The sequence below is a fragment of the Hakea prostrata genome, chromosome 11 (assembly GCF_041222555.1).
Source record: "Hakea prostrata isolate BN-2017 chromosome 11, UWA_Hpros_2, whole genome shotgun sequence".
In the NCBI taxonomy this organism is placed as follows: Eukaryota; Viridiplantae; Streptophyta; class Magnoliopsida; order Proteales; family Proteaceae; genus Hakea; species Hakea prostrata.
Genome location: NC_142610.1, coordinates 6426675 through 6442851, shown reverse-complemented (window position 1 = coordinate 6442851; position 16177 = coordinate 6426675). Strand labels below are relative to the sequence as shown.

Sequence of the window (16177 nt, the reverse complement as noted above, 5' to 3'; positions counted from 1 at the left end):
AAGTGTAGAAATAACCTGCAGGAATACAAGAAGGCAGATCAAGGAAATGGGGACGCAAAGAGGCACCTCTTGTGTTCAAATCCATTGCAATCAAGATCACTAAGGTATATGGTCTTGAACCCATCTTCGCACTAATTGTTTAACATATAGTGTCAAGGAATGAAGACTATGTTCTAAGTTGTTAATGCATAAGCTAACAAATCAAAGAAAAAGAAAGAAGCTTCTTCAATGAATGGGTCGATATAGAAATAACTGTATCTGATCTCCAACGCTTGAAGCTTCATTGTCATATCCTTTCTGATAAAATACTTGGGCAATCCTTGAGAGGTTCAATGATATTTTGATGATTGATACAGGCAATCCTCCTGGATTTACTAGGTGCCCATTGGGTTCAATACATAAGTTGTGAATGAGTTGCCGTATGTAGTCACATCCTTCATGTACCAATGAAATATTAATGTGTTCTCTAATGGCACATTCTATGTTTGATGCCACATCTCCCCTTTGTTGCTCCTCCGGAAAATGTTCATAAGCAAGTATAACTTTAAAAAGCTTGATTTTGTCTCTAAGTATGTTTTCTTATTCAATATACACATAATCATATGACTTACCCTCCCTGTCCCTAAATCATCCCAAAGCCGAAGGATCATTCCAAAATGGGGGAATATCTTGGGATAAGGTTCCATCATCCTTAGGGTTTCCTTTGTAACTCCTTCTCCCATAAGAAAAAGGCATGAACTAAGGCCATATATGTTCCCGTTGTGGTAACTCCATTTATCAAATGCTCCTATGTGTTGGCACATATTTCTTGTTAAACCTTCAAGGTTCAATTAGAAATCGTTCAAACATATCTAACTAGTGCGTCATAATCAAAATTGTGTCAATTTGTTGGAAAAACCTATTTGTTTTCAATTAACAACAGAGTTTGAGGTTAAGAACATTACAGGTTCGCTTTAAAGGAGGGATGATGCTCCATCCATGTTTAAAGGACTCTATATCCAGTCTCGTTGGTAGTATTAAACAAGGCCATATAAACATATCTTCATGTATTCAAGAAGTTGCTCAATTGATTCAAGATCCCATCTAGTAGTTTTTTGCTTTTCAGCTTACGCCAAGATACATGTTTGGAATAAAACAAGAAAGAAGTTAGCTAAGATAAAATTTTGAACCTTTGAACCGCATTGTTGAAAAGTGTTTACAAAGAAGGGATCATGGATATGGAATAACATTACGAATATCATTCCTCAATTGAGGAGAATGATGATGAGAAAAGTCGGAATGGGTGGAGAACATCCTTTTGGTTCGATCCATGGGATCACCTACAAGCATACAAGATAACAACAGACCAAGAATTCACAAGATGGCATCGGCAGGTAATAGTGGTAGAAGAGTTACGAAGTCGAACAGGAGTTAATCTCAAATCCTATCACGGGGATAAATTCCCCAATCCCTCTTTTAGATCAAGAAGATTCTTGGTCCGCATTAATTTCTTCAAATGGAGATTTCTCGGTCAAAATGGCTTTCTGGGAAATTATTAAACAACGGTCACAAACCAAGAATACCAATTCACGAATTGGTAGAACCATATGTGGAAGTTACCAATACATCCAAAATTTAAAGTTTTCTTTTGGCCTGTCTTAAAAGCAGGATTGCCGGTCTGCACAAAACTTGCTCAATGGTCACAAATGCAGCCGGAATGTGCAATATGCCGAAAGGAGGAAGAAACAATTTGGCACATCTTAATCTCTTGTGACTGGAGAAAAAGAGTTCATGTGGCTGGACCTTTGGGGCTACGTACTGAAAATTGAGCAGATACATATCTTCTGAGATGGTGTCACGAGATGATCTCAAAATTAAACAAGGCTAATTTTCGGTGGTTCATGTCTGTCTTCATAATAACATGTTATTTCATCTGGAAAGAAAGAAATGAAAGGGTGTTTAACCAAAAAACATCCAACCTCTTGCGGGTGTTAGGAAGCATTAATCATTGGATTACGGCTTTAAAATTACAAAGGGAGGATGAAAACTTACCAATACCCAATCACGTAAATTGTGTAAATTATCATGAACTAGAAGAAAATTGGTGTAGAAATATACTACAATTTAACAAAAAATATTTTACTTTGTACAGGGGTATCTAACCAGTAGCTAGGAGCGACAAGATGGAGCATTGGGATATGCAGAGATGGACATCTACAGTCCATCAATTTTGGAAAAGGAAAAACTAAGGGTATTTGGAGGCAATGCTTTGTGGTCTACAACTAGGGATGGACAAAGCAGCAAGAAGTGGAAGAAGGATAGAAGAAATTTGGACTAACAATCAAGGTTTAGTAGATCTATTACCATGGCCTTCAAAAGCAAAATGGCCTCTTGTGGAATTACCTATGTTGATGGAATTTTCTATGATAACAAAACATGTGAAGTATGATAAATTCCCAAACCCAGTGCTCCTGATGTATTTTGAAAAATATGCAAACATAGCAGCGAATCAAACGGGTGACTGTAATAGTATAATATCTAGTACTTGTAAGTGCTTTCAGCACTAACACTTCTATTTCTAATTTGATGTTAACCACCAAAAATAAATAAAAAAATTTCTTCCACTGAACCATAAGAGTTGAGGATCTCATCAACGACTAAGGCTCTTTCTGGTATCAATTTTCATTCTCTATTATGCCTATTTAAAAATAATAATAAGTACAAGAATTCATTATTGGTCAAGAATAAAAAATGGTTTGGTGAATTTTGTTGAAAATAAATTATGAAATGAAAAATAAGTTTGGTGTCAAAATAAAAAATTGTTAAGAAATGATAGTAAGCAAGTGAGAAAAGAGGGAAAAGTATGATTTTTATAAAAGAATGTGTACTGACTATTTAACCCTCATCTTAACTATAAAACTTTAAGTAAACTTGAACATAAATGAAGAGAATGAAATCCTCACCATAATCCATAATAGACAAAAAGTCTATTATGGGTTTTGGAGGTTTTTCTATTATTTTAAATAAAAATAAAGCTGAGAATAGATGCCAAACAATTTGAAATAATGAAAAATTCTCATAATTGAGAATGATAATTGATACCAAAAAGAGCCTAACAAGATAGCAATTGTTTTGGTTATCTCAAATGGGCATTTCGAGTGCTTTGGATCTGTAAATATTCCTACAGCCCATAGGAAACACTCCAATGGTCGATATGCACAAAGCTTAGCTTCTCACCAAGCCCTAGCTAGTTTCACCACCTATTAAGAGGATGAAGCATTGTACAACTATTCAATCGTAATGAACTTTAAATTAGAAGTCCCTTTTTTAGGGCTTTTACAAACTAAATGTTTGATCAATCAATCGGGTTTAGTTTATCAGTGAAATAGTCGATTTTGAATTTTCCAATGGAATAAGCCTTTTCCCATATATGATGTCGATCAATTACTAATCTGATTACTTCTGCAATCTCCATTTGGTGTAACAATTGAATGTTGTTAAAATCCAACTTTGCAAGCTCTAGAAGTTTTCCTTTGGGTTTTAGCTAGGGCATATTCATCAGTATAACTTCTAGCTTCCAACCTTTTCATCCTTAAGTGCCTTGGGAGCTTTGAGGCTGATTCAACTTCTAGAGTAAGAGGAAACTTCAAATATGGCATTGATCTTCTCAATTTATTTTCGGAGAACTCCATGGCCTCTGATAATGTTTCCTCTCCTTTTGCACTCAAGTAGGAAGCTTCATATAAACTTAAAATCCCCATTGTATCATTGCCTAGTGCCTCCTTGAATTTTCCTTCCTTGTTGATGAAGTTGTAAAACTCACCTTCTACTTATTATTAGCCACACAAAAAAATGATGTCTTAGATGACGTGGATGAGAATGTTGTTGGTATATTGCTTCTATGTATTTTATTGATGCACGCCATGGTCATGTTCATATTGTTGTATACATACGATACAAGGCATTGTTGTCTTAGATGACATGGATGTTAATCATGTTACGGTTGTGTAAGGCGCGTAGACCATGTAATGGCATGGAAGATCCATTGAATCTGAGACAATTGGTTTAGAGCAGATGGATGTTGAGCTGTGTAAAATGTGCAGCTCATGTAATGGTATAAGACATCTTATTGACCCTAGGTTGGTGGGATAGTGGCTGGCCTAAAGTGAAGTCCTGGACGTTGGAAATTTACATCGTGATATGGATCTTTGCAGACATGGAAACTTAGATTGATTATGATAAGGATCTCTACACATATGAGAAGTAATCACTCACTATTTTGGAATTCTGTTCCACATTATAGTTTTGCCTTCTGAAGTCTGATAGGGACCCTCCTCTTAAAGTTCACTATATATTATCTCCTTTTGTAGAGTGTCGAAACTTAATGCACACAGATAGATTAGGCACCATGAACTTGTCAGCCTTTAAGAGAAGAAACATTTAGCTTTTCTACTTCTTAAGTTGGATATTAATAAAGTTTTTACCACCAGATGTGAGTAAATTGAGCCACTTTCAATTTTTATGGGTTTAGTTGAAGATTAGGTTTAGTTTTCTTTTATATCTATCTTATATTCTAAAAATATTGGAATCCAGATCTTTTCTCTCCTATCCTAAACAAGGGAATTTTTTTTAGACTAATACGTTATACGTGTCGAGCATCCAACCATTTGAATTGGAAATTTTCTTTTCCATGAGCATAGATGATGCAAATTCCATCCCATCCCGGTAAGGTCTCTTGACCATGTTCATAGCTACTGTTCATATATTCACACACATATATTCCACGAAGGAATGAAAACATATATTCCAAGCTATCAATCCATAAGCCAACAAATCAGCAAAAAAGGAAGAATGCTTCTTCAGCGAATGGGTCGATACAGCAATAACTGTATCTGATCTTCGACGCTTGAAGCTTCACTGTCATATCCTTTCTGATAAATAACTTGGGCAGTCCTTGAGAGGTTCAATGATGCTTTGATGATTGATAAAGGCATTCCTTCTGGATCTGCGAGGTGCCCATTGAGTTCAATCCATAAGTTGTGAATGAGTTGCTGTATGTAGTCACATGCTTCATCTACTGATGAGATATTACTGTGTTCTCTCATGGCACACTCTATGCTCGACGCCACATCCCCCCTTTGTTGCTCCTCCTGAAAATGTTCATAAGCAAGTATAACTTTAAAAACCTTGATTTTGTCTAAGTATGTTTTCTTATTTAATATAATACCCACAATCATGACTTACCCTCCATGTCCCTAAATCATCCCAAAGCCGAAGGATCATTCCTGAATGGGAAAATATCTTGGGATAAGGTTCCATCATCCTTAGGGTTTCCTTTGTAACTCCTTCTCCCATAAGAAAAAAGGCATGCACCAAGGCCATATATGTTCCTACTGTGGTAACTCCATTCATCAAATGCTCCTCTTGTGTTGGCACATATTTCTTGTCAAACCATCTGGCTTCAGTTAGAAATCCTTCAAACATATCTATCCACTGTATCAAAATCTAAACTATGTCAATTTGTTGGAAAAGCCTAATTGTTTTCAATTAACATTAAGGTGTCAGATTAAGAACATTACAGTTCGCTTCAAATGAGGGATAATGCTCCATCCATGTTCTTTAAGGACCCTATATCCAATCTCGTTGGTAGTATTAAACAATGCCATATAACATATCTTCATGTATTCAGGAAGTTGCTCAATTGCTTCAAGATCCCATCTAATAGTTTTTGTGTTTTCGGTTAAGCCAAGATACATGTTTGAAATAAAACAGTAAAGAAATTAGCTAAGATAAAATTTCAAACCTTTGAACCGCTTGGTTGAAGAGAACAAGTTCTTCCATTGTACCGTAAGAGTCGAAGATGTCATCAATTACGAACAAGATAGCAACTGTTTTGGTTAGCTCAATTCGACATTTCGAGTGCTTTGGGTATGGAAATATTCCTACAACCCAAAGGAAACTCTCCAATGGTCGGTTCCGCATAAAGCTTAGTTTCTCAACAAGCCCTAGCTCTTTCCACCACCTATTAAGAGTGTGAAGCATTGTACGAACATTCATTTGTAATGAACTTTAAATCTCCCTTTTTAGAGCTTTTTGACCAATTTAAATGTTTGATCAATCAATCAGGTTTAGTCTATCAGTGAAATAGTCGATTTCAAATTTTCCAATGGAAAAAGCTTTTTACCATATATGATGTTTACAAATTACTAACCTGATTACTTCTGCAATCTCCATTTGGTGTAGCAATTGAATGTTGTTAAAATCCAACTTTGCAAGCTCTAGAAGAGTTTTGCTTCCTTTGGGTTTTAAGGCATATTCATCAATATAACTTCTAGCTTCTAACCTTTTCATCCTTAAGTGCCTCGGGAGCTTCAAGGCTGATTCAACTTCTCGAGCAAGAGAAAAGTTCAAATATGGCATTGATGTTCTCAATTTATTTTTCGAGAACTCCATAGCCTCTGATAATATTTCCTCCCCTCTTGCACCTAAATACGAAGCTTCATATAAACTTAAAATCCCCATTGTATCATTGCCAAGTGCCTCCTTGAATTTTCCTTCCTTGTTGATGAAGTTGTGAAACACACCTTCTACTTATTATTAGCATAAAAGAATAAAAATAAATGAGCAATAAGAGACTAAAGAAAATCTTATGTATAAAATTTTGATAAGCTACTTTTAAGTCACGTCCGGAGGGTAAACCCAATACACAAAGCTCTTGCTACCATCAAATCCATACATGACACCTGGTGATGGTTTTTGCCCAGTTTTGCAAAACCCAATAAGCTAGAGATAAATATTCCAACAAACATCTAGATATATCATATATGTCCTGGTGTGGACAGGGCTGAGGTTCTAATCTTGAAGTGCCAAAGTTGGGCTTAAATTTGTCATGGTCCATAAAGCTAGCTCAGTATTGAGTCTGGATCACCTCTCTACCTCCGTCAGATTTTGATCATAGAAATAGAGGTGGGGTTCACTAAATAAACCATTTTAATTAAAGTATAATATTAATCTAGTGAGCCCACCCATATTTATGTGATCAAAAACCGTCAAGAAAGCACAATTTGAGAGAAGTAATCTGGACTTTTCAAGGTCAATCAAATCCAATAGGTCTGACAAAGCCATAGAGATTCTACTTAAAGTTGCTCCTTATTGTGTGGGTGGCACCTCACATGGTTAGAGAACCCAAACCAGATGATTCGAGGGTGTTTTTCTGGGTTGGTGTGTCTGACGTGGTGGTGCCTATAGTGTCCTGTGTTGGATAGACGCCACGCAAATTTCATTAAATCTCAGCCAAACAAAAAAAACACATGTAGATACCAACTTAAGTGAAATAAACCAATTTTTCCGATCTTAGTAACCCATTTTCTTATGCTGCTGAGATTTAATGGAGCCCATGCACGTACCTTCCATCCAATGTTAGGAACCCCAAGCACCACCACGTACAACATCCAATTCAAGGTGAACACATGAATAAACATAAATGGATACTTGGGTTTTTACCTGGAGATACACGATAGCCATTATCTCTGAGTAATCTAAAGCGAAGAGCAGTGACAAAGAGGTCATCTTCGTCGCTATTCCTTGTAGATGTCAGGTCTAACACTGCATTAACCTCCTTATCAAAATGATATTCAATGCCTAGCCTCTGAAGGGTGTCAACCAGCTCCAAGTTCCTCATAGGATCACCAGAGTTTGTAAACATGCCATTCCGCACCTGTTCGACCAGTTCTTCGATCCTTTTACCTCCATCACTACCAGCAAACCCCTACAACAACAACCCAGAAAACATGGAACATGAGCAAGCAAACCCACATTGATAAAACGAGAGAAAGTAACGTAGTAGTAGCAGCAGCAGAGTCATACAGTGTTGCTAAGGGATTCCTCAACTTTGTGTATGAGAGATTGTCTCGCTCGTGACTGCAGAGAAGATGAAGTAGTAGATGCCGAGTAGTTTATTTTCCATGGAGAGACCTTCAGGGAAGAACTAGAAGGCACAAAAAGAGAGAATAAAGGTGAGGGAGAAGAAAAACTTGGCATGAAAGCAGCCATTAGAGAGATATTTCCAGCCTGTGCTCTACCAGTAGGGATTTGCTAATGCCTCGATGAGCCTTGCAATATATAAATAAATTTATGGCTGTGCTTGCATTAATGGAATGCTGTTTGTAGTCTTCCTAGAATTGCTGGTAGATGGAAAAGAGACATAATCAAAGAGCAATCATTAAGTGTTGCGTCATTCTAAATGGACCAGTAACGACTGTCTCCCATTCATGCTACATCGCAACAAGCCTGGAAAGATCGGGATAAGCATTCTATTTGAAGAAATTTATCTAGTTCATTTCGGTCAAGGAAATGGACTTGTAGACGTATGACATGTGTCTCAACATCACACCAAATAATTGGAACTTATTTATAAATCACATCAAAGAGTCGTGACTAAATTTTAAAAAAAAATAATGTGATTTGTAAATCAGCATCAACATTTTGATGTGATGTTAGGACACATTTCACACACCTACAAGGAAATGAATAGTTCATTTCCATGTCATAAATGGATGGATGTTTGAGAAATCAATTGGAATTATATAAACGAGTCTCACCTGATCACACTGTTCCTAACATCATTTCATACTCAATGCAAAACCAAGACTAAGAGGCTGCCGAATTTAACATGAAAAAACAAAGGGACCATTGACCAGGCTGTAATCTATATGGTTTTTGACAAGACCAATATCCAGTCCATTTCTGACAAAGCTGCAAGCTGTATGGGTTCCTTGTAGATGTGTGACATGCATTCCAACATCATTTCAAAAGGTTGAATTCCACCACGTACAAATCATATCATTTTTTTTTTTTAATTCAAGCACAACTCTTTGATGTGATTTATAAATGTATTCCAACCATATGTGTAATGTTGGGACACATGTCATACATCTACAAGGAAATGGATATATTGGATAAATTTTCGGTTTGAGCACGGGACTAGAAGTCAATAAATGTTTAAAAATAAATAATAAATCAGGTAGGATGATTTTACCAAAAATAGAATGGTAGGATGATGGACTAGCTAGGAATGTAACATGATACAATTCATTTTCAATTCATGTTTTAATTATAACATAATTTCTCATTCATTACAACTTGTTGAATATACTCAAATTCACCCAAATACCCTCCCCTAATGGCTAGTGGGATGTATTTAACAATAATTTTGGTCTCGTTCATGTTGATTTCTCTACGATTTATGTCAAAAATATATAAATTTGCATGTTTTACCTCTCGCTTAAGCCTTTGACTAAAATTCAATGGGTAGTCAATGGTGGGTTAATAAAGCGGTTAAAAGCCCAGACTCCCATGGGGAGGTCTTGGGTCCGCACCCATTCGGCGACAAATTCTATAAATTTGGGAGTCAGTTTAGTCTACTTATGCATAACTTATAATGACTTGCTTGCTTAAAAAAAAGGAAAGAGTGGGGAATACACCACAAACATGTGAATTTATTTAGCTAAAAATAAAGAGAATTTCTTGTAGTTTAAAATAAAAAACTGGATTGAGCCAATGCTTCAAATCTGGACCAATTTAAGTTTGTAGTTGATTTAATACAAAATCCTCCCCTTAGACACCACCAACTATGTCAAAGCAAGGCAATGGTTTTAATAATTCAAGGCTCATATAACGTAGTTTACAAAGAATTTAGGCAAACTGGCCTATCTTGTAATCGAAATGCTCATTTCCTTCAAAAATGAACTCATCAATTGCTATTTATAATGATAGAAAAGCTTCGAAAAGTCCAAATTTTCTTAGGGTTTGGAATATCAATACCCAAAAGTCCTTCAAAAGGATCTTAGTTTAAGTAATTAATGCAAATTGAACCACGACCAAGAAAATCGCAGAAAATTCAGAACACTATGCTATACTCCCTCACCCTCCTCCCTCCCCTCCCAAAAGAAAATAAAAAGCCTTCCTTTTATTTCACCAATGAATTTTGTTCCTTGCTTTAGATTGATTTCTCAAGTACGTACAACTAAGTTCATCTATTTTGGCAAGTACTATTGTGTTGGTCAATAGTATTACAAATTCTTACAAATACAAAAAATGGAACAATCGGAAATTGAAGATCCTTAACTGAGCTAGAGCTTAATGTTGTAATCGAACGGACCACCAATGGATGAGATTGAGTCGCACTTTGATGCTGCCTTTAAGGTAATTGATGCACCTTGCTACCAAGGATTCTTCTGCACCACCTCCAATTAGAAGATGAAGCAATTCTTCTAGTCCCTCCAAGGAACCAAAAGGTAAAGTACATTCTTTGGACTAATACGTTATACGTGTTAAATTGTCACAATCGTTGAACTTTATTTTGATAAATTCCATCCAATCATATAAATTTGTCCCTAAGAAATCAAATGTATTAATCGGAGGGATGATAGTCTCCAACACTCCTTTGCATGAAAACAGAAATACAAAGCATTACATACATTCTTTGGACTTTGGCCGCCACAGATTAAACAGAGGGGTAAGTGAAACATTCCTTGAAAAGAGAGAGCTCCCAATTGCAATAAACTCATATAAAGATCACCACAAAAAAGGTAAACAATGATCAAGATCATGAAGGGCCTCCTAAAATCATAGATGCCTGATTACCATCCATAACTCACACACAAGCAAATCAATTAAAATATAAAAAAAAATACAAAAACAAATTTTTAAACTTAATATAAAATATTGAGATCTACTTCACTACCAAGGTAAATGTTATCATTGTTTGCGATTATTCAATGCATTCTTATGTGTTGGGAGTTGTCAAAATAAGTTATATACTAGTTTCAATTAATTTGGTAGGTTTACCAATGATTCGAAGATCTAAGTATATAATCGTAGTAATGGTTGGCAGTATGCTGAGTTGTTTTGTATGCCTTTGGTAACGTTTCGTTGGCTGTTCTTGCCGTTTTTGTTCGGCCGCGCTTGTGCTTTGATCCCTTTTTCACTTTGGTGTTGGTGTTTTTTTTTTGGGTTGTGTTGGTGTTTGATCTTGTTTGCTTCTTTGCCTTTTACCGTTCGTTCTTTGGTAAAAACATCTTTTTATGATCTGCAAAAAGCGTTATTTAGAACACTTTTCGACCGGTTCTCTTAAAGAACGAGGAGAATGAACCGTTTTATCAAACGCCTCTAACCCGTTCTTCCGTTCCCAAAGAACAGAAGAACGCCAAAAACGTTTCTTAAGAACGTTATCAAACGCACCCTTTATGATTTCCTGATGGTGATAGCAGATCCAACCCCTAATGAGGGCCTTCAAACTTGCCACCCTGCCCTTAGAAGCCTAGATGAAGGCCTAGGCTTGCTGCCTAGCTAGTAGCACTTCAAATTATTAATGTTTCTTTTATTTAGGTATTTCTCTTATTGTAATTTTTTATTCTAGGTAGTTCTCTCATTTATTGTAATATTCTATTCTAGGGTAGGTCTCTTTTCTTATGGAAAAAGTTTATCTCCCATTCTTGCACTTATGTGCATTCATTTCTCAATAACATACGCCCAATATTCAACAAATTCTAAAGTTAACAACATTCATATAGAATTCACCAGATTTGAGTCACATGTAATAGATTCCATCTGAATGTGTCACAACCATTCATGTAAGCAAGTGTGAATGAAAATAAGACACGCCAATGATTTTGTCAATGATGGGTTACTAAAGCGGTTAAATGCCCAATTTCCCTAGGGGAGGTATTGTGTTTTTTTTTTTTTTTTTTTTTTTTTTTTTTTTTTTTTTTTTTTTTTTTTTTTATTATCTCCTTGAGGATGTAATCGTGGTGCGCGTAAGCTGGCTTGGATGAACCTCATCCAAAAAAACATTCACTTTTATTTCAGGTTCAGCGCCAAACATTCAGTTATTTCAGACCATCAAAAGCTTCTTTCGGATACAGATGTTGATGTGGATGATTTCTTCTCTAAATTTTTTTTTTTTTTTTTGGTAACCAGATTATTTCTTTTCTCTATTGTATGATTTGTATCCACTGAAATAGAACACAATGGAGATCAAATTTGAGGTTGTCTCTATCTTTGTGTTTTCTGTCTTTGCAGATTTTATCATATATAGTCTGTGAGGTCAGTTTTCCTAAAGAGGGACATTGGGTTGGGAATCATTTTTTAGACTAAGTTTACCACTTGATAAAGAACTAGTGAGTGATCATTTATGTATTGGGGCCAACTATTGTTGCGAATTTAAGTGTTTCATGTTTCTTGTAAAATTCTTTTCCCTTTTTATATATTAAAGCTGATCTATTATTCAAAAATAAATAAATAACCAATACATTTGGTTTAAGGTTATAACTAAATTGGGCCTTTCCTTTCCTTGAGGCCCATTTTCAAAACCCACAAAAACACAAAGATATAGACAACCTCTAATTTGATCTCCATTGTGTTCTATTTCAGTGGATACAAATCATACAATAGAGAAAAGAAATCATCCGGTTACCAAAAAAAAAATTAGAGAAGAAATCATCCACATCAACATCTGTATCCGAAAGAAGCTTTTGATGGTCTGAAATAACTGAATGTTTGGTGCTGAACCTGAAATAAAAGTGAATGTTTGGCAAAAACACCCAAATAACTGAATGTTTGGCTCTAAACCTGAAATAAGTGAATGTTTGGCCAAAAACACCCAACACAACCAGTAAACAAACAAACTTCCCACGGCCCATCTTTCCCTTCCATGTCTCGGTTACCCACCGTCCTGCTTGTTGGGTATGGGTCGGTTCCTCCTTGTCGGGCTTTTGATGGTCGAATACGAATCTTTGGTGCTTGAACCTGAAATAAAGTGAATGTTTGGCAAAACACCCAAATAACTGAATGTTTGGCTCACCTGAATAAGTGAATGTTTGGCCAAAAACACCCAACACAACCAGTAAACAAACAGCTTCCCACGGCACCATCTTTCTCCTTCTACAATGATTCTCAAGTGTAATTCTTATCCCTGAAATCAACTTAGAGAATAACGATTACATCAAAATACAACAACAACAATAAGCCTTGTCCCAATTAAATGGGGTCAGCTACATGGATTTGCTTCCCAATCAGTTATGTTCGAGGTCATGCTAGATATTAGGCCTAGGCTATGCATATCCTTTCTCACTACTTCTCTTAAGGTTATCTTAGGTCTACCCCTAGCTCTTCTAGTTCCTTCAATCTGAATTATATCACTTCTCCATACAGGGGCATTTATAGGTCTCCGTTGAATGTAGTCGTGCAACCTTAAATACAAATCCATGTAGCCCTGCCACCTTAAGTATAGGGGCATTTATAGGTCTCCATTGAATGTAGTCGTGTCACCTCAAACAAATTTCTCAAAGCTTATCACTTATGGAAGCAACTCTCAAACCTTATTAGATCATTTCTTATCTTATCAAAATACATTCATAATATTGAAAAAAACAAAAACACGAAACAAAAGAATGTAAGATCAATATTATATAAATGATAATGAAATTAGTATACCTCTTCATTTGAGATAAAGAAAAAATGATTGATGTATGGTATCAAATGTTAAGAAAATCCAACGTATCTCTCAAGTTGTTCAAAGGATATCTTTTGGGTTGGAACCTATCAAGGATTCAAGATGTTTGATTCTTTCTAACCCTCTTAATCTATCAAATACTCAAATTAATGACGGGTAGAAGGTAGGAGGTTTAAGGGTTTGAATAGAGTAAAGCTTTCTCAGTTTAGTTCTACTCTACATATACACAGACAGAGAATACCTCAGATATTGAACTGTAATATTCGAATTTATATTTAAATATTGGAAAATGAATGAAATCCCTAGTCAAATATCATGTAGGGGACAAGAAAAAGTAATCGTGCTTTAGTGTTGTGCAAGGGGGTTGTGATTGGCTTCTTCTGGCACTTCAAGGGAAATTCTAATCACTTAAATTTGGTTAGTGAACACCACTTCAATTATATTACCCAAAAAAAAACTATCACTTTACTTTTCTGTCTATACTTGCTAATGAACATCATTTTATTTTACAATTAATTATGACTTTAATGGTTAACCAAAAAAAAAATGAATAGTGAATATCACCTTCTTCTTTTTTTCTTCTTTCTTTTTCCTTTTTTTTTGTTTTATTATTTTTTTTAAAGAACACTCATTCAAATGGATGACATGGATTGGATATAGTATACCAAACACCACGTAATGGAATATCGCTAATATGTCCTACATGTCAGTGGGGGTCAATTCATTAGAGAGAGGGGAAGGTTCAAAACCAACAACAACCCTACAAACATTGTTGTAAACAGTAAACTTAACATTCTATACCAAGTAGGAAGTTCCAAATACAACTTTCTATGATAAAAACACAATGTACCAAACACTGCGAAACAATCTTCTTCTCAGTCATTTCATTGAACACTTCCTATGCAGTCTTCATGCAATGGAGAATGGTAAAAACACAAAGCACTAAACACCACAAAACCATAATGTTCTTAGTCATTTCATCGAACACCATTTGTTTAGTCTCCACAACGCCCAATTTTTGTTGGAAGTTTTGACCAATGATGAGTGAAGAGTTGTGTGCATATGTTCGAATGGATGTCACTTGACTTTGCAATTAATAATGACTATTAAAGGGTGCAATAGGACTCAATACCAATTCCCAACAAACCTAAGTAACTAGATGGTTAACCCTCACATTAATTAGAAAGGAGGGGTCAATGCCCCATAGATTTGTGAAGGAGGCATACTATATACACTGTGTTGACCCTATCCTTCACAACAACCTTAGAGACTATGCTATGAACCAATGAAAGAAGATCGTCATGTAACCAAGAATCTTAGATTAAGAAAGATAATATTGAGAGAATAAATGGATCCTAAGGGGAGAATATTATTGATATGAGAGAGGAGGGATAAGCCTACTTAGATTGAGAGGGCATTAAGATAAATATAGAATGGGATGTGATACCGGGAGATTTCTACCCGGCTGGCTTAAGCCCAGTCTGGGGCTGATCGTGATCCTCGGTCAGGACTGTCACCAACCGGCAGAGTCAAGGTGTTACATATGCTGGACTTATTTGGCAACAACACTCAAGATGGAAGGTCAACAGATGATGATTGTGTGGGATCAACGACAGGGAAGCACAATCTCAGGAACTTACCAAATCCAGAAAAGGTAATACATACAGTATAAAAGCAATGACTCACCCCTCCGATAAGCATCTAATACATTCTGAACATAGTCTAGTATTGCTCTAGCACAAGATCTTAATCTATTCACTGTCTAACTTAGCCATCGGAGGCGGCTGCCCAGCACACAAGCCGGCCAGCGTCTAACCTTTCTTGCAGGGCTCATCGTCCTAAGAATGAGATGAGGCTTAGTCGGAACCAGAAATATAACTGTGACGCATCAAGATGTAGTTAAGAGTGCAGCCCCTTATCATAGGGAGAAATTTCCGTGCATTACCATGAGCTCATCTATAAGTACAATCGTTATACATTATTAACATGAATTTCATGCATATTTGGAAAGGAGCCCATGCGTGAAAGAGCGGGAAATTGAAATAAGAGAGAGAGAGAGAGAGAGAGGAAAACTTTGAAGCAAGTAAATAATCAGTTTAAGAGAGATAAGGGAAAGCAAAGGGTAGAAGGAAGAGGAAAGAAGAGAGGCAATCAAAGTCAAAAATGAAGCCCCTTTGTCTTAAGGATAAATTTTCGTGTATAATCGTGACCACATCTGTATGTATGAATTTATTTCTTGGATTAAGTTTTTGCTACGGATTGATTAATACCATACAATATTGGATATTGAGTCGTGTTATTATTGATTTGATTATAATTATATAATCATTTTAAGAGGGTTTTTTTCCATGGCACCCACCATTATGCGGTGAAACTGGTGACCACCTACTATTATGCCATAATACCCATAAATTACATGACATCTACTTGAAAATTTTCAAGTTGCCCACACTTAAATTTTCTATTAAATGAAGGGTAAAATGATATAAATGTCCTTATTCACATTTAACTCATTTAAATTTTGAAATTTAAATTATCCAAATGCCCTTTGTGCAGAAAATTTACAATATTGCCTCATTTTGAAATTCAAATTACCCAAATGCCCTTTTTCTGCACCAACCTCATGTCAACCAGGTTCTTATGTAAGCGTTCCCATACTCGAGATCTCTGCCATGAACTCCCTTA

The 16177-nt window shown here is 35.9% G+C and overlaps 1 protein-coding gene and 1 pseudogene across 1 annotated transcript in view; both read right to left on the bottom strand.

The window, feature by feature from the left end:
• Positions 1-225: 225 nt before the first annotated feature.
• On the bottom strand, positions 226-4722 carry LOC148999794 (putative terpene synthase 11; annotated as a pseudogene).
• LOC148999793 (putative terpene synthase 11) overlaps positions 4707-16177 on the bottom strand; it is a 29864-nt gene continuing 18393 nt past the window's right edge. The window contains exons 3-9 of the mRNA XM_089139089.1: positions 12667-12786; positions 7483-7747; positions 6191-6566; positions 5783-6001; positions 5559-5697; positions 5224-5472; positions 4707-5129 (exon numbers count right to left, since the gene is read on the bottom strand). Of these exons, the coding sequence (XP_088995215.1) occupies positions 4839-5129; positions 5224-5472; positions 5559-5697; positions 5783-6001; positions 6191-6566; positions 7483-7747; positions 12667-12786 (1659 nt within the window). The 3' untranslated portion in view covers positions 4707-4838. The remainder of the gene's footprint in view (positions 5130-5223; positions 5473-5558; positions 5698-5782; positions 6002-6190; positions 6567-7482; positions 7748-12666; positions 12787-16177) is intronic.